At 59.6% G+C, this 21720-nt stretch overlaps 3 protein-coding genes across 14 annotated transcripts; 1 reads left to right on the top strand and 2 right to left on the bottom strand.

Annotated features, from left to right (window-relative positions):
- Nucleotides 1-1632: 1632 nt before the first annotated feature.
- KIFC1 (kinesin family member C1) lies at nucleotides 1633-12336 on the bottom strand. Of its 6 annotated transcripts, none has more exons than XM_028720784.2 (18): nucleotides 12204-12336; nucleotides 11676-11778; nucleotides 11384-11521; nucleotides 11100-11214; nucleotides 10959-11024; nucleotides 7775-7816; nucleotides 7454-7670; nucleotides 7164-7362; nucleotides 6188-6334; nucleotides 5976-6107; nucleotides 5528-5644; nucleotides 4871-5044; nucleotides 4231-4398; nucleotides 2965-3103; nucleotides 2630-2769; nucleotides 2235-2308; nucleotides 1968-2043; nucleotides 1633-1792 (listed from the first exon to the last, which is right to left on the bottom strand). In XM_028720784.2, the coding sequence occupies exons 2-18, from the start codon at nucleotides 11691-11693 to the stop codon at nucleotides 1751-1753; spliced, it is 2004 nt and encodes a 667-aa protein (XP_028576617.2). In that variant the 5' UTR covers nucleotides 11694-11778; nucleotides 12204-12336; the 3' UTR covers nucleotides 1633-1750. The 6 variants fall into 6 exon arrangements, with proteins under 6 accessions (XP_028576617.2, XP_028576618.2, XP_028576619.2 ...); XM_028720785.2 differs by having other exon boundaries at nucleotides 7775-7813; XM_028720786.2 differs by lacking the exon at nucleotides 10959-11024.
- PHF1 (PHD finger protein 1) lies at nucleotides 12280-18692 on the top strand. Of its 6 annotated transcripts, none has more exons than XM_077925250.1 (15): nucleotides 12280-12554; nucleotides 13523-13780; nucleotides 13869-13950; nucleotides 14378-14473; nucleotides 14578-14663; nucleotides 14842-14990; nucleotides 15154-15249; nucleotides 15334-15402; nucleotides 15934-16057; nucleotides 16339-16406; nucleotides 16508-16639; nucleotides 16738-16951; nucleotides 17045-17148; nucleotides 17238-17297; nucleotides 17930-18692. In XM_077925250.1, exons 1-15 carry the CDS (start codon nucleotides 12324-12326, stop codon nucleotides 18252-18254), a joined length of 2094 nt encoding a protein of 697 aa, XP_077781376.1. In that variant the 5' UTR covers nucleotides 12280-12323; the 3' UTR covers nucleotides 18255-18692. The 6 variants fall into 6 exon arrangements, with proteins under 6 accessions (XP_077781376.1, XP_077781378.1, XP_077781377.1 ...); XM_028720799.2 differs by lacking the exon at nucleotides 12280-12554 and adding an exon at nucleotides 12701-12799; XM_028720801.2 differs by lacking the exon at nucleotides 12280-12554 and adding an exon at nucleotides 12736-12839.
- Nucleotides 18693-19427: 735 nt separating this feature from the next.
- CUTA (cutA divalent cation tolerance homolog) lies at nucleotides 19428-21500 on the bottom strand. 2 transcript variants are annotated; one of them, XM_028720963.2, is made up of 6 exons: nucleotides 21371-21500; nucleotides 20877-21034; nucleotides 20644-20703; nucleotides 20084-20129; nucleotides 19726-19775; nucleotides 19428-19625 (listed from the first exon to the last, which is right to left on the bottom strand). In XM_028720963.2, the coding sequence occupies exons 1-6, from the start codon at nucleotides 21497-21499 to the stop codon at nucleotides 19526-19528; spliced, it is 543 nt and encodes a 180-aa protein (XP_028576796.2). In that variant the 5' UTR covers nucleotide 21500; the 3' UTR covers nucleotides 19428-19525. The 2 variants fall into 2 exon arrangements, with proteins under 2 accessions (XP_028576796.2, XP_028576798.2); XM_028720965.2 differs by lacking the exon at nucleotides 21371-21500 and adding an exon at nucleotides 21169-21354.
- Between the last annotated feature and the right edge of the window lie 220 nt (nucleotides 21501-21720).

Below are 21720 nucleotides of genomic sequence, written 5' to 3'. Positions count from 1 at the left end.
CGATCTTCCCGAGCGTCCTTCCTAGGGGGCAGGAAGTGGTCTTGCTTTCTATCCCAATCCCAGCCGCACTGGTCGGAGCCACGTAACACGTGTATCGTGCGTGACCCCGCTTCCAAAAGCAAGGGGGATTTTCAGTTCGAAGTTCTATCAAATATTATGCCTGAATGTATTATTTCAACTTGACAGCTTAGGTAAGTTACCTAGCTTTAAAAAATCATAAAATCAACTCCTTTGCCATTTTCCTCCATTCCAACGTTATTTTGCCCTTGGAAAAGGGACTCCAGGAAGTTCCCAGAGGTGACAGTTGCTGAGCTGATTGTTGACCAAGCAGAGCCTAATCCCATCACCAAACTTGCCAAGGGGCCAGACATGCAAAGGAAGTTCTATTGTACTTTGGGTGGTGGGACTTCAGAAGTGTTTGCCTATGCTAATCTAACACCTGGGTCTTGCCCTGACATGTCTGTTTATGCTAATATTGTACCAAGGACTTGTCTGGACATGTTTGCCAAGGTTAAACTAGTGTAACCCCAGTCTACCCCTCCCCTTTGGTGACATGACAGTGATGTAGCAATGACGCTGTGTAAACTGTATTCTGGGATATGGTGAGAAAGTTTTAAAAGTCGTCACCCTATCCTCGGGGTTCAAAATTCCTCTTTGAACCTGTTGCGCAATAAACTTTGGTCTACAGCTCTTTGCTCCGGTTGGTGGCTGGACTCCTTCCTTTATTCCGCAGGGACCCGCGGGCTCTGCCCGATGAGCTGGGTGACTGAGCAGCCTCGCACCTAGATTCTTCCGTAACAGTATGTTGTTTGTTACTATGGTGTGTATTTTTGCTCGGATGAACCCCCCAACTCACAAACAAGCCTTGACACAACCAGCATGTTTTTCTCCTCTGAAACACAGCTAAATTTTTATCTCTTCGTACATAAGAACATAATAGCCTGTTCAGGAGTCTTTGGCAGCTTTTTGCAGGAAGGAGTTCAACAGGAGTAGCCCATCTTTCCTGGCGGGTCATTTCTGCCATGTTTTGGTCTTGCTAGCAAAGCAACATCATGCAAGAGTTGGTTGCTGAGAGCCGTTGAAGCCTCCTCTGACCACAAGGGTCTTACGGTTACCTACAAGCCTCCCAATGCTATCATGGCTGAAGCTTTCCTGCTGCAGCCACGGTTAAAGTCCTCCCGTTGCCACAGGATCCTTTCCAGAAGGGCCAAACTCAAGCTCAAGCCACCTATTTCCCTTACGCCTGAATTAGAAGAAGAGGAGGAAGAGGAGTTTGGATTTGATATCCTGCCTTTCACTCCCTTTAAGGAGTCTCAAAGTGGCTAACAATCTTCTTTCCCTTCCTCCCCCACAACAAACACTCTGTGAGGCTGAGAGATTTCAAGTGTGACTAGCCCAAGGTCACCCAGCAGCTGCAGGTGGAGGAGCGGAGACACGAACCTGGTTCCCCAGATTACGACTCTACCACTCTTAACCACTACACCACACAGGCCACTGCACTGCTGCCAACGAAAGGGCAGGGAGGCTTGAGAGGGAGGAGACGCCCTGAAGTGGAGCCTGTGCACTCAGCTCACCGGAGGAAGACAGCAGAAAACGCCAAATTCAGCAGTGGAAGAAGAAAATTTCAGAATATAAATTCAGAAATATAAATATTTATTACAAAAAAAAAGTATCAAGACTTTAAAAGACAAAAGAGTAAGAATGGGGGTCGCTATCCGAGAAGCAGAAAGACCAGTCGCCTCCGCCGCCCTCACTTCCGATTTGACGCTGTGCCAATGACACATTCATTGACCTGCAAGGCAAGACCGGGCAGATTTTGGGGGCCAGAAACTGGTCCCCACAGCTGCTGCTGCCGCCACCTCCTCCATCCAGCTACGGTCTGGATGCACCTTCAGCAGAGGAGATTCTGCAAGCAGCCCAGAGAAAGGGACCTCCCTGCCCCCCAGCAGTAAGCTGCAGCCACTTACCTTTCTGGCAAAGCGAAGGGAATTGAGGGACTCGGCAAAGTTCTCCTCCGAGGGCGAGATGTTAACGAACATCAGCCTGGGGGGAAAGGCAGGAGGAGAGGGTGAGGAGAAGCAGAGGGTGCCTCAAGGGGGATGCATGGCACCCCTGTCAGAGACCTCTGGGTTGAACGGGGTCATCTAGCCCAATCCCCTGCGTTCCTGGCAGGACAGCGCAGACCAGGCATCAAAGGGGAGGGGGAGCCATCAACTCCCTCCTTGCCGACTCACATCTTGGAATTGCCGCCTAAGGAGTTCTGGAGGAGGTAGGTCAGCTTGCTGTTCCGGTAGGGCACATGGGCCTCCTGCGAGGGGGCAAAGGAAGCGGACAAGAATGGGTGCAGGAAGGGGAAATGTTTGGGGGCCCCTTCTCCCCACTTAGGGCAGGCCGGTTCCGCCAGCGTCGTGAGGCTGTCCCATTCCTGATTGAGTTGGAAGGAATCACAGCTCTAGAGCCCCTGACAGGTGGGCACCCCACACGTGAGACAGCGGTGGACGCCACATCCTCACCCTCGCAGAAGACCAGTGCACTGCGGGAGGCGGGCTGTGGGGCTGCAAAGGGCTGCCCCATGGCTGGCCGGGACTCTCCCACCCGGAGGCACACGCGACCCCCCTCTCCCGCCTACCTTGTTGCTGAGGGCGGTGATAACCAGGCCCAGGTTGGAGAGGCTGCTGTTGATGGCCTGGGTCTCCTTGAGGCGGTCGCCTGTGGAGAGGGACTTGTCCAGCCGCTCGCTGCCAGCCAGGTCCACCAAGCTCAGCACGGCTGCCGGGGGGACAAAGGAGGGGTGAGGGTGGAGGGAGACAGGTGGGTGCCCCCGTCTCCCCCTGAGGGGTGCTGGGGACCAGGGACAGAGTGCCTGGCCTAGAAGAGGGAGCGCCTACGCCTCTGGGCCAAGGCAGAGACAGAGGCCTCCGGCGATGGGTTTCGGCAGGGGATCGTGGGGCCGGCTACACTCACAGGAGGTGTGCAGCTCCCGGTTGGGGTTGTGGCCCTCGATGCGCAGCTGGAAGAGGCTGTGGCTGCGGGAAGAGCGCTCGTTGAGATTGGTCTTGGCCACCGAGCGGTTGGCTTTGGCCCTCTGGAGCAGCTTCAGCACCTGAAGGGGCAGGAAGCGGAGAATGGCAGTCGGAAGGGACCCCTGAGATCCTCTGGCCCTAGCCGGGCCCATTTTCCACCTGGCTATTGGCTACTTGCGACCAAACGGAGATGCCCGGGCGCCAGATGGCGTTGGACATCACCACCTGGAGGGGCAAGCCTGGGAATCCTTGGAGCTAGACTGTTCCCACACACTAGTAGCTCATCCTATAGAATTCTATCCGTTACATTGTAGCTGCACAATCAGAATGAGTATCAGGAATCAAAATGGTTTCTCTCAGCAGCCTGAGCAGGAGCAGTGGTCAGTTCATTGTTCTCACTTGACTTCACTCCCCTGCCCCCACTGCCCCACTCTCAGTTGCGAAGAATATTCTTATATTGTGAATGCACCGTTAAGAAAAAGAAGTTGGAATAGGCCAAGATATGTGGACTGCCCCAATCCCAGCTCAAGGTGGTCATCTGAACTAACCAGATGTTTAACTGAGAATCAGTCAGTCAGTCCATCATTTGAAAAATAAGACTTTAGAACCGCCTGGTCCCAAAATGGCAACTAGACATTCCATTTGGGTGAGTTTAACCTTGGTTTAAGGAGCCGCTTCATGCCTAGCTTCTATATTGGAGTTTCTACCACTGCCTGCAAATAGAAAGGGAAGGATGGCGGGGAGTTGTTCCTCTTGAGGAACTCGAGGGCAGGCAGAAACCCCATCAGGAGCCGAGGGGCCAAGACCCAGGTGATCTGAGCTCTCCAGAAAGGCAGGATGGCTCCTGCCTTCCTACAACAGCGGGAGATTGAAGCCTCTCAGAGAACTGCAAAGTCAGAGGGGAGCCCCCAGGGTCCTCTAGCCCAACCCCATATTCCTCACTCTGCTCCTCCCCTCAGAGGCTTTGGATGCAGACACACTCTGGCTGCCTTGTCCCCAGACCAAGGCCCTAAAATGGGTCACAATGGGGCTTCTGCCTCTCCTCCACCCCTTGCAAACAGGCTGGTGGCCGGACACAGTGCAGAGAGCTGAAGAATAGTAGTGTTGGAAGGGGACCCCAAGGGTCATCTACCCAACCCCCTGAAACACTGGAACCCTCCTGGAAAATCCCAGACAGACAGCTCCCCCCCCCCCCCCCCCGCGGTACCTCATGCTCCGAAGCAACAGGGACGTAGCAGAGGTTGGGGACGTGCAGTTCCTCCGTGCACTGGCTCACTCGCCGGATCTCCAGCTCGGAGCCCCGCTCAGGGCGCAACACCAGCAGGTCCCGCAGAGACTCATTGTAGATCTCCAGGAAGTTGGCAGTGAAATGGTACTGGGAGGAGACAGGCAGAGGGGCAGGATCAGACCAGGGAAGGCGGCTGGGGTGGCGCGTGCCCAGCCGGCACATCGCTCCCAGCTCAGACTCAGGGACTAACTGGCATGGCTATTCCAAGATGGCCTGCAGAGGAGGCTTCCAAAGGTGAGGCCTAGGAGTTCAGACAGGCCAGCCCTCGGGTGTTCAGGGGATCTTGTGAGACTGAACGGAAGGCCCTGCAGAAAAACACTGGCGGTCTCACCATCCTGTGGGGCGGGTGAGGGTGAAAGAGGCAGCCCCCTCCCCGAGTGCTCAGAGGGCTTGGGAGAACCTCTCTCACCAGCGCCCTCTCTGGGAGCTCCCATGCCCAGTGTGAAACCACCCTGGGAATTACAGCATGGCGAGTGAACGCAGCGGGTGTCTCCTGCGGCTTCCTCACCCCTCCACCCCCTTTGGACACCTGCAACCGCTTTCCCTCTCTGCCCCCCACCTTCCAGCCTTTGGCCTCCATCTCCCGGGCTTTCTTGAAGATCTGCTGCACTGCGCGGGGGATCATGCCGGCCGTGGAAGGGTCCTGGCAGTCGGGGCCCTCCATGGTGTACGTCTTGCCGCTCCCCGTCTGCCCGTAGGCAAAGATGCAGACGTGGTAGCCGTCCAAGGCCGACTGCGGGGAGGAAGGGAAGCCGTCAAGCTGGCGTCCACCAGACCCTACCTGCCCCCGGAGGGGGAGAGCCGCCCTATGTGAAATGTCCAGACCATCCTTCAGCCAAGGCTCACAGGACAAACCAGCCAAATCAGCAGGGTAATCATCATCATCATCATCATCATCATCATCATCATCATCATAATACAGTGGCACCTCGGTTGTCGAACTGAGTCCGTTCAAAAACTAAGGCTGCCAAAGAATGTTTGGAGATTGGAACACTTACTTCCAGGTTTTCAGCGTTCAGGAGCCAAACTGTACGAGTACCAAGGCGTTTGAGGGCCAAGATAAGACTGTACCATACTCAACATAACAACAAACTAGAGGAAGTGGGCCGCTTCCCCCCTTAATGTATTTATTTTTTATATTTATTTAATTTATTAATGTGCTGCTCTTCATTAAAAGATCTCAGGGTGGTTCACAGAATAAAATGCTTTTTCTTACCTGCACAAGCAGAGAGATCTCCTCAAAGACCTCCTCCTGGGAGCTGGACGGAGGGAAGACCTGGTCAAAGTTGAATTCATAGACAATGTCCTCTTTTCGCTCCCGGCCAACGTGGGACTGGCAGAGAATCAAAGAATTGCAGAGTTGGAAGGACCCACGAGGCTCGTCTAGTCCACCCCCCAAGCAAGACTTGAACCCACAACTCTAAGATTATGACCCTCATGCTCTACCGACTAAGCGATGACAGGGGCCGCTCTCCCGGGGCCACAATGCTCTCTCTCTCACACACATCCTTCAGCTGGCATTGGGTCTGTTGGCCTTGGGCCGGCCATCGACGTTTGGCTTTCACCTGCTCCTGCACCACCCTGCTAGTTGAGACTTCCTGACGTCCCCTGGCAACTGTGACAGCCCAAGATGCCACCCAGACTTTGACAACCCCCAGACTGACCTCCTCCGCCTTGGATAAGACAAGGCTCTTGCTGTCGTCTGGCAGGAAGCGCAGGTGGCTCATCCCCTGCTTCTGCGCCTCCTTCTCGCTGCTCAGCAGGGGGCGCACGCGGCAGAAGACACGGATGTTGCCCTGGAGGGAGCGGGGACTCGTCAGCACCCAGCCCCACCAAGGGACCCCCAGCGCCAGCCCCCCCACCACCACCGGCCCACCTTCAGCTCCTGGACGGCGTTGTGCAGGGAGCGCCGCTCCATCTCCGACTCGTGCAGCTTCTGCTCCAGCTGGGCCTTGCGTGCTGCCAGCGCCTCATTCTCCTGCGCCCGCCGGGCCAGGCTCTCCTGCACCAGGCGCAGTTCCGCCTGCGTCAGAGAAACCCCAGGGGCAGTGAGGGACGGGCACCTCAAACCCAGAGCCGCCGACCCGCCCTCTCAGCCAGGCACCACCGGCTCGTTCAGGGAGGAGGAGGCAAACGCAGGAAAAGCACAAGCAGGAACAGACACAGCAGAGGTTAGCAATATCTAGGCCCCTCTTGCGATGGATAGAAAAGGGACTTGTGTGAGAAACAGGGTGTGAGGCTGAGGAGAGGGGAAGCACTTCCAGCGAGAGCTGAGAGGGATACACTTCTCGGTATGGGGATTGAAGATTAAGATACAATTATGATAGAGGGCTAGACACATAAAATTTTGTGTTTTATTGTGATTATTACTATTACTGTTGTGATTTTTATTTATTTTCCTTCTTTTTCTCCTTATCTTCCCACCTTTTATTGCTTTTTCCTGTATTTCTTATTATGTTTTATTTATTTTTTATTAAAAAATTCTTGATTTACAAAAGTGTTTGCAAAGTCTTTCTCTCATCTTATTATGTTTTTTTTAAACTAGTTTGGCTTGTATTATATTATATGTTGAAAATATTTAATAATTTTTTTTAAAAAATTTTTTTTAGGTATCTAGCTCCCTCTTCTGGGGCTGAGGACCCACCCCTTAACTTTGATATTGATTCTGGCATTGTGGAATCAGAAGGGTACCTAAGGGACATCTAGTCCGACCCGCTGCAATGCAGGAGTCACAAGCAGATGTTGGCTAGTCCCAAGGATTCCTCACCTCCCCTTGGGATTCCAAGCACCTCATGGAGGCCGACAGTCTCTCCGTTAAAGGGTGGGTGGAAGGGTCCCCAGCCCCCCCTCACCTCTCTGGCCTCCAGCTGGGCAGCCAACTCCTCCTTGGCCTCCCTGGCTTTGCGGCCAGCGGTTTCCAGCTCCCGGATCGTCTGGCTCTGGCTCTTAATGGTCTCCTGCAGCTGCTGCTCCTGCTCCACCAGCTGCTCCACCCTCTGCTGGCTCTCTGTGGCCTGCGCTTGGCAGGTCTGCAGCTCCAAGGCCAAGGCACTGCAAAGAGAGGGCAGGGCAGAGGTCAGATCCTGCAGCAGGAGTAGCAGAAGGAGCCCGCCATGCCCTTCTCAGGCTGCTGCTCACTCACCTGTTCTGCCCCTCCAGCTGCTGGTTGCGGGCCGTCGCCTGCTTCAGCTCCCCCTCCAGCTGGTTCAGCCGCTGCCTCAGGGCCTCATTCTCCCCGGCTAGCCCCTGGGCCTTCTCCTTGTAGGTCCCCACTTTGGCCCGCAAGTCGCTCACTTGCCCCTTCAAGTCCCAGGGGGCCCGCTTCTTCTCACCCCCGCCAGCAGCAGCAGGAGCAGCGGCTGCCAAGAGGAGAGGGATAGAGAGAGGGCAGTGTGATGGTCCCGGTGGCGGCTCAAGGATGGCACAGGAGGGGGGGCACCTCCCTCCCTTCTCTAGGCCTTACCTGGCTTAGGGGCTGCCGCAGCCACCGTCCGACGGGATCCTGCTGGGAAAGAAGGAATGAGACATGAAGCAGTGAAAGGATTCCCAAGGGGACCCTGTCTCCTCTCCATTGCTTCATGAAATATCTCCAAACAATAATAATACTTCAAAACATAAAATCACCAAGGAACTCAAGACAGATTAAAGCAACATATGTGGGGGTTCCATTCCATGGATTGCGCCTAAAGTCAAAATCGTGTATAGCTGAAATATGCTGGATTTAATGGTGGGCAGGATTGCCAGAGCATTTTCCCCAGTCCCTCTCCAAACTTTTTATATTGTTTCCTACACTGAATGCACACAAGTTAAAGGGGCACGAGATGCAGGGTTACGGGGCACCCACCTTCTACACGTCTGAATCAGCTTGCCAAAGCAAAGATAGCTGCCTGGTGTTGTAAGAACATAACTGGATCAGGCCCAAGGGGCCTGTCTAGTCCAGCATCCTGTTCTCAGTGGCCAAACAGTTTCCTGTGGGAAACCAGAGAGCAGGATTCAAGCCCAAGAGCCCTCTCCCCCTTTGTGGCTTCGAGCAACAGGTATCCAGAAGAATTTCTGCCTCCAACCATAGAAGCAGAGCACAGACATCACGGCTAGTAGCTTTTGATTGCCCTCTCGGACGTGCATCTGTTTAATCCTCTTGTAAAGCCATCCAAGTTAGTAGCTACCACTACCTCCTGTGGGAGGAAGTTTCATAGGTTAGCTATGCAATGCCATTGTTTTTTTATACAGTGGTGGCTTGGTTCTCGAACTTCATCCGTTCCAGGAGTCCAGAAACCATTCGCAAACCAAGGGACGGCTTCCGATTGGCTGCACTCATTCGGAAGCTGTGTCGGATGTTCAGCTTCTAAAAAACGTTCGCAAACTGGAATAATAGAATCATAGAGTTGGAAGAGACCACAAGGGCCATCGAGTCCAACCCCCTGCCAAGCAGGAAACACCATCAGAGCACTCCTGACATATGGTTGTCAAGCCACTGCTTAAAGACCTCCAAAGAAGGAGACTCCACCACACTCCTTGGCAGCAAATTCCACTGTCAAACAGCTCTTACTGTCAGGAAGTTCTTCCTAATGTTTAGGTGGAATCTTCTTTCTTGTAGTTTGGATCCATTGCTCCGTGTCCGCTTCTCTGGAGCAGCAGCAAACAACCTTTCTCCCTCCTCTATGTGACATCCTTTTATATATTTGAACATGGCTATCATATCACCCCTTAACCTCCTCTTCTCCAGGCTAAACTGTTCAGTTTCTGTTAATTGGTTCTCGTGGGAAACTTGCAGATTCTAGCTTCGCACAATTAACTCAGGCTGGTGTCAATTTACTCTTGGCAGAAAGCCCAGGTCTGCTTGACCTAGAAACTACTCACTCTGATTGGTTAACGACCAGCACTCTGCTCTGTTATCAAGGGATTGCTAGCTCAGTTTGAGTTGAGGTGTTGTTAGGAGTAGAAGTGCTGTGTATGGTTTTGAGAGAGAGAAAGAGAGGGTTTATTTTACTTTTACTTGTATGCAGAAACTCTGCTGGTTTTATTTTCTCCTTTTAATAAATCCTGTAAATAGTTATTCTGAGTCTAGCTGACTTGTCATTACTGCCGCAACTAGCTTCTTCGCTGTGCAGGAAAACTCTGCTACGTTTGGGCTAAAGCCAGTAGGGCTATGCCTGACACTCCAAAGTTCCATGATAAACATGCCCAGCTCCCTTAGCCGTTCCTCATAAGGCATCGTTTCCAGGCCTTTGACCATTTTGGTTGCCCTCCTCTGGACACGTTCCAGTTTGTCAGTGTCCTTCTTGAACTGTGGTGCCCAGAACTGGACACAGTACTCCAGGTGAGGTCTGACCAGAGCAGAATACAGTGGCACTATTACTTCCCTTGATCTAGATGCTATACTCCTATTGATGCAGCCCAGAATTGCTTGGCTTTTTTAGCTGCCGCGTCACACTGTTGGCTCATGTCCAGTTTGTGGTCAACCAAGACTCCTAGATCCTTTTCACATGTACTGCTCTCAAGCCAGGTGTCACCCATCTTGTATTTGTGCCTCTCATTTTTTTTGCCCAAGTGCAATACTTTACATTTCTCCCAGTTCTCTAATCTGTCAAGGTCGTTTTGAAGTGTGATCCTGTCCTCTGGGGTGTTAGCCACCCCTCCCAGTTTGGTGTCATCTGCAAATTTGATCAGAATATTGTATATTGAAGTATATAGAATACGTATATAGAAGTAGTTAAAACTGAAATTACTGCCTATGCTTAGGAGTCAGAATGGTAACAAGCCCAAACCTGCTGAAAAGGAATGATTTGAGGATGACACCTTAATAAGGTAACAGGAGTTTCTAAGCAGAAAACAATTCCAAATATGGTGTGCCCAATTGGAAGGCCAGGTAGTGTGTCCGTGAGCTGCTTACGCATTGCTTTAGCCAATAATATTGCAAAAATGATATGGGCGCAAGGATTGCATATATTTACCTGATAGAGGAGTAGCATATAAAAGCCTGAGGGCATGTACTGTGGTCAGACCATGATTGTGGCAACCGCCTTGTGGTTGACCATTCAGCGCTGTCTTAATGATGAATAAATCTCTGTTCAGCCTACCCTGTGTACCTGACTCCTCTTTCCTTAGAGGTTTTTGATCAGGATGCCCTTGAGTCCTCCATCCAAGTCGTTGATAAAGATGTTGAATAAGACCGGGCCCAAGACAGAACCCTGTGGCACCCCACTAGTCACTCTTCTCCAGGATGAAGAGGAACCATTGATGAGCACCCTTTGGGTTCGGTCAGTCAGCCAGTTACAAATCCACTGAGTGGTAGCATAGTCAAGACCACATTTTACCAGCTTCTTTACAAGAATATCATGGGGCACCTTGTCAAATGCCTTGCTGAAATCAAGGTAGGCTACATCCACTGCGTTCCCTTCATATACCAGGCTTGTAATTCTGTCAAAAAACAAAAGCTTACTTCCAGGTTTCCGGCGTTCATGAGCCAATTTGTTCAACAACTAAGCCGTTCGAGAAGCAAGGTACCACTGTAATGGAAATCAATACAACAATATTCATAATATTTTTGGAAAATAAGTCGATGGGTCTGCTCCTCTAAATGATCAATTCCTTACAGGTATGATATGGCACCCTTAACAGGGAGACTTCTGCAGCCCACTGCCTACCTGTGATGGACGGCCCTGCCACACCCGCAGTCCCCCGTGTCCGAGTGCTCGAGCGGCGGCGCCCCCCTGCCAAGAAAGCTGTGTTACAGCAAAGTCCAGAAGGGCTCCCCAGGTTCTGCCCCGCCCCCAATCAGAGCTTACCGGCCTGGCGGTGGCTTCGGAGCCCAGGGGCTGCTGGCGGAGGCTTCGGAAAGGAGGGGGCTGCTGTCACAGGTCCTCCCCGCTTGGTAGGGTCCAGGGGACCCCGAGCCCGTTTCTGGGAGGAAGGAAAGGGCAACTGTTTGTTATTCTCCAGGGCCAGGCTGGATGACCTGCAGGGCTCCCTGACCACCTCACTGATTCTATTCAACGTCCCTCTCTGCTGGAAATGGCAATGCCCCATTCATACACCCCATGCTGCAGAAGGGAGGGGCTTGAGAACTCACCCGGTCCACCTTGGGGGGCTCATTCTCATCGCTGGCCGGGCGCTTGAGGCGCAGCCCAGACACAGGGAGCCGGGAGGGGCCTTTCGGCAGCAGGAAACTTTTGTCCTCAGAGTTCATCTTCTGCTCCCTGAGTGGTAGCTGAGGTGGGGAGAGAGAAAGAAACAGAAGGTCGTTGAGTTGGAAGGGGCCCCACTCCCTGCAATGCAAGAATCACAAAAGCAGGGTGGAGGGGGGTGTCGAAGCCCGAGGCAGGCGAGAGAGAGACGCCCACAGACCCCCCGAAGGGACTCACGGGAGGTGGACCCTCCATCAGCTCCAGGCAAGGCCTTCTGGGAGAAGCAAGACACCTTCAGCCGCCAGGACGCCAGTGGGAGGCCAAAGAAATGAAGCCGAGCCTGCAAGGTCAAAGGAGACCCAGCTAGTCCAGCATCCTGCTCCCAGTGGCCCAATGCCCCCCAGCACCACGGCATCGAGACAGGCTGCCTCTGGGCCTGGAGGCAAACCTTTTCAGCAGGGGGCCGGTCCACTGTCCCGCAGACCCTGTGGGGGGCCGGACTATACGGGGAAGGGGGGGGAAGAAGGAATTCCTCTGCCCCACAAAGAACCCAGAGGACACATTCTGCGCATGTCAAAGCGCGCCGATTGCCGGCCCCTCCGCGGGCCGGTTTGAGAAGGCGACTGGGCCGGATCCGGCCCCCGGGCCTTAGGCTGCCTCCCCCCGATCTGCTGGGGCTTTGCAGAGACGGAAGCGCCGCCGTGCGCTTGGCTGGTCCCTCCCGCCCGAGGAAGGGGCCCCTCGGCCCGCGCCCAGAGGCCTCACCGGCGCCGCGCTCGACGCCCCTCCTGCTCCTCCTCGCCGCCCTTTTCCCTCTCCGACCCAACCGCCGTCGGATTCAAACGGACAGCTCCCGTCCTCCTCCGCGGCGCCGCCCGGCAGCCAATGGCGAGGCGGCGAGAGGAGGAGACCAATCCGCGGCCGCCCGTCACGCGGGCCGGACCCGCCCTCTGCGTATTACGCCAACCGCCAGGCCGCCTCGCCGCGCAACCTCGCGCCGCCCCTCAGTCCCTCCTGGGCGCACGGCCCGAGCGGACGACGCACTGCGCACGCGCGCCGCCAAAGAAGGCGCCCGAGACCGCCTCCGCCGGAAGGAGCGTCGGCGGGAGGGCGAGCGTGAGTGCGTGCGCGTGCCGCGGGCGGCCCCGCCCCTCCATGGCAACGGCCGCGGCGCGCAGGAAGCGGGCTGGCAGGGGCGGGGCCTGCGCCGCAGGGGCGGGGCCTGCGGAGGGGCGGGGCCAGGGAGATCTCTGGGGAGAGAGATCAATGTATAGAGAGAGAGAGACACAAACAAACAAACAGGAGGGGCCCCCCAGGGGAGGCGGCGGAGCGCGCCTTAGCAACAGGCAGCCATTCCACAGGTGCAGCCCCAGTTGAACACCCGCCTGCCCCTCTGCGCAGGTGGGGCGGGGCCTGGAGGGGAGGGACCCCCAATCTCAAGGATACCCCTAGTGACCCCGGCCCCCTTTTCTCTCGTCCCCAATTCAGCCGGGGGGGGGGTCAGCCCCCCACGAAGGGGGTTCGGAGCCTGAAGCAGGTGGGGGCACACAGGGCCCCAGGCCAGCTCCCCCCTCCATTCCAGGGAGGGGGGCCCCGCTGCAGCAGGGCGATCCCCTTGGAGGGGGGCCGGGGGGCCTGGCATTGGGGGGACCCCCAGGCGCTGCCACGGGCCCGACTAGGCGCTGGGGCGGGGGAGACGCGGGCCGCCCCCTCCCCGCGTGCTGGGGGGTCTTTCCACCCTCGCCCCCTCGGGCCGCGGGGGCGTGCCGGGTCCGGGTGGGGGCGCTGGGGGGGCTCGGCCGCCCGGCCCTCGGCATCCCCCCTCGCGGCCCCCCGCTCCGGCTGCTGCGTCACTGGCGCTCCGCGGGAGGATGGAGCCGCAGAGGGTCCCGCTCCGCCGCCCCTGAGACCCACCGGGGAGGGACCCCCACCCCCCGCCGAGGGGGCGAGAGGGACCCCGAGAGCGGAGCCGGCAAGGGGGGCGCCCCTCCCCCGCAGGAGACCCCCAGCTGGGGGGCAGGACTCGGGGGGCCCTTTGCGGGCGGAGCCTGACCCCCGTCTCTCCCCCCCCCCCCCCGCTGCAGGTGGGGCGCAATGTGATGGCGAGCGAGCCTCCCGCCACCCCCGCCTCGGCCCGGCTGACCCGGACGAGCGCCCGCCTGACCTCGGGGCCCTGGAAGCGGCCGGCGGCCGGCAGCGGAGGGGCGCCCCCCTCGCCCGGCTCCCCGCCGGCGCCCGGGGGGCCCAGCGCAGCCCCTCCCGGCTGGCCCCGCTTCTGGGAGGGCCAGGATGTCCTGGCGCGCTGGACCGACGGCCTCCTCTACCTGGGCACCATCAAGAAGGTCAGTGGCTGCCCCTCCCCTCGGGGGTCAGGGGGGTCCGTCCGTCCCCCAGCTGGGGGTCTTTGCTCACCCCCCTCCCCCCCTGCAGGTGGACCCCCTCCGGCAGGTGTGCCTGGTGCAGTTTGAGGACGACTCCCAGTTCCTTGTGCTCTGGAAGGACATCAACCCAGGTCAGTGGGAGATGCCCCCCACCCCCTGGCTAACATCCCCCCCCCCGCCACCCTGGGCCCCCTCTTTGGGGTCCCCCACAGTCTCCACCCCCTGCAGGCCTGGCTCCCCACCCCCTCTTGTTCTGTTGGGATGACCCCAGTGCAGAGTTCACCTGTGGAACTCCCTTCCACTGCCGAGATATCAGTGGCTCCTACCAGGATGGTTCTGAAGGGGGGGGGGGCGTTCCTTGGCTGCCCAGGGTGAGAAGGGGAGGCTGGATCTGAGGAGAGCCCCCTTTGGCCCCATCCAGCAGACACTTCTTATTTCCCGATGGAGCCTCCAACTCCAGAGGCAGTCTATCTTGCTTCCGAGGCTCTTGGGGCAGGAACCCAGCCACCCTTGGGGGGGGGACTGGCCCTCACGCCCCCCCCCTGCCTTTTCTCCTAGCGGCTGTGCCTGGGGAAGAGCAGTCCTGCTGCGTGTGCCACTCGGAGGCCGTGAGCCCAGACAACCGGCTGGTGCGGTGCGAGAAATGCAGCCACGGTAAGTCTGCCAAAGGAGCCCCACAAGCTGCCCCTGGTGCCCCGTCCCTCCCCTCCCCATTGCCCCACTGATGACCCTCCTTCCTCTCCCCCCCCCCCCCGCAGCCTACCACCAGGAATGCCACCTGCCCCGGGTGCTGAGCGATGGGGCCTGGACGTGCCGGCAGTGTGTCTTTGCTGTGGCCACCAAGGTAAGAGTGGTCTCCTCTGCCCCACAGCTGGAAGGGACCCCCAGAGGTCCTCTGTCCCAGCCCCACGGCTCTCCCTCTGCCATAGACCAGCCTGCTGTGGCGAGAGCCTGCATGGGGTGGGGGCCCCCTTCTGCGCCCCGCGCACTGACTCTGCCCCACGGCTTTCCTCCTTCCGCAGCGGGGCGGCGCCCTCAAGAAGGGACCCTACGCCAAGGCCATGCTGGGCATGAAGCTGGTGCTGCCCTACCAGCTGAAGTCCCTGGAGTGGGACGCCGAGCACCTCGCCAACCGCCAGCAGTGCTACTGCTACTGTGGGGGCCCCGGAGAGTGAGTCTGCCCCCCCCCTGGCAGGGGGGTGGCGGAAGAGGGGGGCTTGCAGGGAGGAGGGAGGGCCCTGCCTCTGGGACCGGGCGCCCGCGTGTCCCTCTGCGGAGGGGGCTGTGTGCTGGGGGGCGCTCAGCTGACGGCCCCCTCTCTCCCTCTGCCTCAGGTGGAACCTGAAGATGCTGCAGTGCCGCTGCTGCGCCCAGTGGTTCCACGAGGCCTGCACCCAGTGCCTGAGCAAGCCGCTGCTCTACGGGGACAGGTGAGGGGCAGCCCTGGGCGGGGGGGGGGGGTCAGAGGGCAAGGGCATCTTGTGACTGACCCCCCCCCCGGCTCCACCCGGCAGGTTCTACGTCTTTGAGTGCTGCGTCTGCACGGGAGGCCCAGAGAGCGTCCGGCGTCTCCCCCTGAGATGGTGAGGGGGCGCTTTGGGGCGGCAGTGGGGCTCAAGCACAAGAAAGCAATGCAGCGGCCTGGCCCCAGCCCAGACTCAGTCATGGGATTGAGCCCCCCGTTGGGCAGGAGGTCCCTGCATCTTGGGGGGCTGGACTGGATGACCCTCGGGCTCCCTGCCAACCGCCATTCCATATAAAAGCAGTTTAAAGAGGGCCAAAGGAAGGTGGGTCCTTAAAAAAACCACATCTGGAGTGTATCCTGATCCACTTGGGCCCTTTAATTAACAGCTTCCTGCTCATCTCTTGATTTCCAAATACACCGCTTGGGATAATTGGGACAGGCTTGGAAACTTAGAAGAAGTCAGTCAGACTTAAGCAGCTGATCTAGAAAGCAAAGAGAGAGCAGAACGGGGAAGGAGGTTTTGGCGCCAGAGCGAAGGAAGCCGCCACCTCAAGGGCCAGGAGGCACCGGGAGGGAGTGGGGGGCCGGGAGGGTGGGGGGCTGCGCTGGCTGCGCTGAGGGATTCCCGCTTGCCCCCCCCCCCCCGCAGGGTGGACGTGGCCCACCTCATCCTCTACCACCTCAGCATCTGCTGCAAGAAGAAGTACTTTGACTTTGAGCGCGAGATCCTGCCCTTCGCCAGCGAGAACTGGGACAGCCTCCTGCTGGGCGAGGTGAGAGGCCGGTGGGGGGAGGGATCCTGGGGGCGGGAGGAGAAGAGCGGGGGGGGGCACCAAACTCTGAATCTCAGGGTTGTGGGTTCCAGTCCCATGCGGGGCAAAACATTCTTGAACTGCAGGGGATGGGACCTGGTAAAAGTCTAGGATCCCTTTCATGTTGGGGATTGGCAGTGCGGGCCAGAAGGCAGGATCCGCCCCCCATGAAGGAGGAGCCTCAGGGTGGGGCACCCTGGCCTGCGGGTGGCGGGGGTCTGACGCTGCCCCTTTCCCCACAGCTCTCGGACACCCCGAAGGGAGAGCGCTACAGCCAGCTGCTGAACGCCCTGACGGGACACAAGGACAGGTGAGGGGGTGGCAGGTCTGGCGTGGGCCGTGGGACCCCGGGGGGGGGGGCTGCTGGTGCCGGGTTCAAGAGCCGCCCCATCACACCTGCCTCCTCTGCAGGTTCATCTCTGGGAAGGAGATCAAGAAGCGCAAGGGCCTCTTTGGGCTGCACTGCCGCGTCCCCCCACCCGCCCCCCAGGGGGCCGACGGCTCTGGGGACGCGCCCAGGACCCCCTTCATCGCGGGCAGCAGGTGAGCCGGGGGTCTCCCCCGCCCCGAGGGGGTGGGAAAGGGGGCAGGGCCTCCGGCACCCCCCTCCGTGCCGTGCAGATAAGGAGGGTCTCTTACAGCTTCCTTTCAGGGCAGGGCAGGCGTGGGAAGGGGCTGGAGCGCCCGAGGGCCGGGCGGCGGGGGCAGCCGCGGCAGCAGCCACAGCGCCAGCGCAAAGGGCAGCCGCCGGCCCCGAGTGGCAGCGGGGGGCAGTGGGCGCAGCAGCAGGAGGAGCAGCAGCAGCAGCAGCGGAGCACCCGGGAGAGGGAGCGCCTGGAGAGGGCCCTCACTCAGGTAGGCCGGGGGCCAGGAAGGGCGGGGTGGGGGACCGGGGGGGGCCGTGCTGCGTCCCTCTCAAGAGCCCCCCTCCCCTCTCTCCGCCCCCAGGAGGTGGTGCAGCACCCAGTCAGCGTTAATCAGAGCTACAGCGGCTACGGCGGCACTTCCAGCTCCTACAACTTCCGCCGCACCGACGCCCGCTGCCAGGAGAGGTGAGGGGGCAAGCAAGGCAGCCCCACGGTGGGGGGGGGCGTTCCCCGCCCCACGCTGACGGCCTGCCTCTCTCTCCCCCATCCTGCAGCGCCCCGATCCGGATGTTCGCCTCCTTCCATCCCTCGGCCAACACTGCAGGGACCTTGAGGTGAGCAGGAGGGAGGGAGGGAGGGGTGCGCCCCACTTTCCCCAGGGGGGCTTGGATGGAAGTGGGGGGCTTCACTGGCCCTAGGGGAAGCCTGGCCCAACACAGCCCCCTGCCCCTGCCAGCCCCAAACCCCCAAGAGGCCGCTCTCCAGACTGTGGGGTGAGCGGCCACATGAATGGCTGTTTGACCCTGGATTGGATGGGGAGGGAACGCCAAGGATCATGCGGTCCACCCCCTTGGCGTCAGACAAGGTGCCCCTCCGAGACACCGACCTCTGCCAGGTCAGGGCGGCCCCTGTGAGCCCCACCCTCCTCCAGTTAGAGCATCGGACTAGGACCTGGGAGAGCCCAGGGTTCAAATCCCCACTCAGCCATGCAGCGGACCAGGCGGCCTTGAAGTCTCTAGCCTACCTCACAGGGGTGTTGTGAGGCGGCAACGGGAGGCAGGAGGGGGGGGGAGCCTCTCCTTCCCCAGAGATTGGGCGGCCGTCTATCAGGGACCCTCGAGTTCCTGCTTCCTGCACTCCAGGCGCTGCTGAGAGTTGTAGCGCTGGCCGTCCGGGGCAAGTGGGGGGCAAGCTGAGGTTCGGGGTGACTTTGGCTGCAGCAAGTGATCCCCCTTTCCTTCTGCAGCACCAACAGCGGAGCCCCCCAAGACCCCGGTGACGCCGCCCCTGCGGAGCGGGGCAGCCCAGAGCGATCTCCGGCGGATGACGGCCCCGCCCCCCGGACACTCCTGCGCCGCCACTCCGCGCCGCTGGCGCCCAAGCGGCCCCCGCAGGCTGCCCCGGCCCCCTCGGCCCTCTGCGTGGCCCCCGGCGGCCCCACCAGCTCGGGCTACTTTGGACCCATGGGGCGGCTGGCGCGGGGGGAGGCGGTGCGCATCCTGGCTCGCCGTGTCACCACCGAGGGCACCGTGCAGTACCTGGTGGAGTGGGAGGGGGGCAGCATGTTTTAGGGGCCCCAAAGCGGGACCCAGAGGGGCCCCCAATGTGCCTGGCCAAGGAGAGAGCAACAAGTGCAATTCTGGGGGGCAGGCCGTGGGGCGGCTCCCCCTACCCGCTTGAGGAATGTGGACTGTGCCGTTTCTTGCTTTGGGGGGGGGCAGGAGACCCCCAAGTTTCTTCTACTTGCTGCTGCTGCTGCTGCTCCCCCCCCCCATATCATCGTCTTGGACCCCAAAAAGAGTTTGAGTCCTGCTTATTTTTTTACTGTTTGTTGGTTAAAGGTGGTATTATTTAAAGAGGCCTGAGTGGGAGAGAGAGAGAGCGCCCCCTCGGCTGCCCCCCAAACACACACAGCCCCCCCCCCCCCCGGCGCCTGTAGTACTGCCTCTGCTGCTGCTAGACTGACTGTTGTACAAAGCACTTCCAAATAAAAGAGTTTCTGGGCAAGACTTTGCCGCCTGCAGCTGCTTCCTGGGGCCCAAGACCCCCCCCCCAAAAAAAAACCCACCTAAAAGCATCAGAAGCACCTGCCGGATCAGGGCCGTCCAGCCCAGCCTCCTGGCCAAAAAGCCCAAGGACTCGAGATAGACTGTGCTGGGCCTGGAGGCTCCCTTGGCAGCCAAAGGCAGCCCCCAGGCAGGACTGCTGGGGTGGCTGGGGCAGGAGAGGACGAGGCTCTGAATCTCAGGGTTGCGGCTTTGAGCCCCACGCTGGGGCACTGCAGGGGGTTGGGCTAGATGACCCCCAGGGTCCCTGCCAGCTCTGCCAGCCCACGCTTCTATGATCCAGGCACAAGAAGAACTTGCTCCTCCTGTGTTTTCCAGCAACTGGCGATCGGAAGAATTGGCTGCCGCCGACCGGGGAGGCGGAGTGTGCCCGCCATCATTGGCTCCAGTGGGAGGGAGTTCCGCAGGTTAACTCTGCTGCTTGAGGAAGGGCTGCCTTTCGGAGGCAGAGCCGAGGGGGCCAGGATCCCGCCTGGCTGGCTGTGGGGTGGGGAGCCCTGCCTGGGGCTGGACAAGAGCCCATTTAGGCGGGACGTCACATCATTCCCGAAACCTGATCTTGGCGCAGCTGCTTCGCGGGTCCAGTTTCGAGAGATCAGGGCAGTTTGCAGGCCGAAGCCGAGACCCCTCCCCGGACCCCCACCTCCTGCCCCCGGGACAGATTCAGACCACACCAGCTTGGCTTTCTCCCCACCAGGCTGGGGCGGAGTTGTTTATTTCTGCTCTCCTCCTAAAACCTCCTCCTTGGCCGTGGGGCACCCCCCAGCCCCTCCACTTCACTCCGGGACAGTCTCCTCGACCCACTGCAGGTAGGGAGGGTTCCCCTGTTGGATGGGGACAGCGATCACCTCCGCCACTTCGTAAGGGTGCACCGACCTGCAGGGGCAGAAAAGGGGGCGTTACCTCGCAGCAGGGGTGGAGTGAGGGTCCTTCAATGTGTGTGTCCCCCGGCCATCCTCACCCCCAAGCGACTCACCGGACAAACTCTGCGAGGGCTGAGGCACGAGAGCTGCGCGTCTTGATCATCTGTTGGGGGGAGAGGCAAGATCTGAATGCAAAGCGTTCATCGACTGGAAGTGTCGCCCAATGGTTAGAGGGGATGCTCTGAGCAGCCTCCCAACGTATTCTGGGCTGCTTCTGCCCCCTCCTGGCCGGGGGGGGGGGGCGCCAGGCCAGAAATCCCTCCCAGGTGCCCAACACAGCACCTCCTTAATGGGGGGCTTCCCTGCCCCCCAGCACAGGACCAGACGGTGCAGCTGGGCGTTTGGAGGCCTCTTTCCCCCTCGCCTCTGTGGACCTATAGGGAGGGGGCAGCAGGGGGCTGAGGGACTCACCAGCAGCACCTCCGAGTCCTCCTCAATCTTGCCCTTCCACTCGTAGCTGCAAGAGAGAGATGGGGAGGCAGCGGTGGTGCAGTGGTTAGAGCATCAGGCGAGGGCGCATGGGAGCCCCTTCTTGGCCGTGGCTTGCCTCACAGGGCCGTTGTGAGGGGCAGCAGAACCACATACGGCACCCAGGAAGGAAGGGTGGGCCATGCAGAGATGTGATGAAATAAAAAGGGGGGTGGCTTGTGATGCCCCCCAGGAAGGGGGGAGCCCTTTTGCAGAGGGTGCAAAGGGGCCCGGGCCCGGGCCCAGCCCCCCCTTGCAGAGCTCCTGGTGGGAATAATTGAAATGTATATAATAATAAAAATGTATGTAAATATAATAACGAAATGAAATTGCACAGGAAGGAAACCCCCCAAATCCTGGAAGGGACCCCGGGGGCCAACGAGTCCAACCCCAACCCTCAGCCTGGGTTTGGGGAGGTGGCTGGGTGGTGTAGCCCCGCCCCCCTTCTCTGGGGTGCCCTGCCGCCTCGCAGCCCCACCTTGGCCCAGGCCCTCCTCACTCACATGGAGGTGATCTGGGGGACGATGTTGACGCAGGCTGCCAGCTTCTTCTCCACGAGGGCCCTGCGGGGTGGGCAGGTGGAGAGAGAGAGAGACCCTCAGAGCCCCCCTCGCCATCGGCCGGGGTGGGGGCAAGGCGGAAGGAAGGTCCCAGGGTGGCCCTGCTTTCCAACTGGAGCAGCAGATTGGAGAGGGACCCCCGGGGTCATCCATCCCAACCCCCAGGCGGGGCTCACCTGGCAATCTCCTTGGCGACGGTCTGGTTGGGGCAGGTGACGAAGGCGGCCGAGAGGGTCCCGGGGACGTAGGGGCCCCCGGCGGAGGCGGCCATGGAGGAGAAGAGCTGGCAGGCCGAGCGCAGCAGAGGGAGCATCAGCAGCGCCAGGAGAAGGACCTGGGGGGGGGGGAGTGGGGGGCTTAGGGGGCGTGGCAGGGACCCCGTTACCCCCCCCCAGCCAGGCCGGCTTTCTGCCCCCTAGAAGGCGGCGATGGGGGGGGGGTCTGGGGGGCCCCACTCCAGCTACTTACACAGCAGGCGCCTCGGGCCATCTGCGCTCGGCTGCTCCGGCCTGGCATGGGGGCGCAAGGGGGCACCCCGAGCCCTCCCCTCGAGGGACGCGCCTGGACCCCGCCCCCCGCCCCTTTCCCGGGGGCGCAGGCAGAGATCAGGGTTTGGGGGGCCGCTTGCAATGGGTCCCCGGTTCTGCTTTTGGGGGGGGCCTCCCCCTACCTGCTCTCCGTCGCGTCCGCGCCACGTGAGCACGAGCCCCGCCCCGCTCTCTGACGTCACCGCCCCGCCCACAAACGTCATTTTCGACGCATCCGCCAGGTGGGAATGCGGCCGGTGAAGCGCGCGCATGCCCAGTCCGGTCCTCCCTTTGCCCTGTCTCTTGCGCGGCCGGCCTGGGAGATCTTCCAGCGTCGCCCCAAATGCGGCTGCCCCCCCCCCACAAAAAAACATTATTACGGTTCTGCTCTGGAATGGGGGGGCAGAGGGGGCTCATTTTTCATAATAATTCGAGGTCAAAGAGATAAATACTTATAGCTTAGGGCCCCACTCTCATGGGCCCCCTAAAAGAC

This window comes from Podarcis muralis, chromosome 2, assembly GCF_964188315.1.
Source record: "Podarcis muralis chromosome 2, rPodMur119.hap1.1, whole genome shotgun sequence".
Classification (NCBI taxonomy): domain Eukaryota; kingdom Metazoa; phylum Chordata; class Lepidosauria; order Squamata; family Lacertidae; genus Podarcis; species Podarcis muralis.
This window is presented reverse-complemented; position numbering and strand designations above follow the sequence as displayed.

Excerpts from the sequence above, each read along its gene's own strand:
- PHF1 (XM_077925250.1), top strand. The coding sequence starts at position 12,324 with ATGGCGAGGCGGCGAGAGGAGGAGACCAATCCGCGGCCGCCCGTCACG. Across the intron at positions 15,250-15,333 it reads CCGCTGCTCTACGGGGACAG|GTTCTACGTCTTTGAGTGCT; the intron begins GTGAGGGGCAGC and ends TCCACCCGGCAG. Across the intron at positions 16,407-16,507 it reads CTGACGGGACACAAGGACAG|GTTCATCTCTGGGAAGGAGA; the intron begins GTGAGGGGGTGG and ends CCTCCTCTGCAG.
- CUTA (XM_028720963.2), bottom strand. The coding sequence starts at position 21,499 with ATGCGCGCGCTTCACCGGCCGCATTCCCACCTGGCGGATGCGTCGAAA. Across the intron at positions 21,035-21,370 it reads GCGGACGCGACGGAGAGCAG|GTCCTTCTCCTGGCGCTGCT; the intron begins GTAGGGGGAGGC and ends CCCCCCCCCCAG. Across the intron at positions 19,626-19,725 it reads GCCCTCGCAGAGTTTGTCCG|GTCGGTGCACCCTTACGAAG; the intron begins GTGAGTCGCTTG and ends CTGCCCCTGCAG.
- KIFC1 (XM_028720784.2), bottom strand. Across the intron at positions 7,817-10,958 it reads GGCAGGGCCGTCCATCACAG|CAGGATCCCGTCGGACGGTG; the intron begins GTAGGCAGTGGG and ends CTTCTTTCCCAG. Across the intron at positions 6,335-7,163 it reads CCCAGCTGGAGGCCAGAGAG|GCGGAACTGCGCCTGGTGCA; the intron begins GTGAGGGGGGGC and ends TCTCTGACGCAG.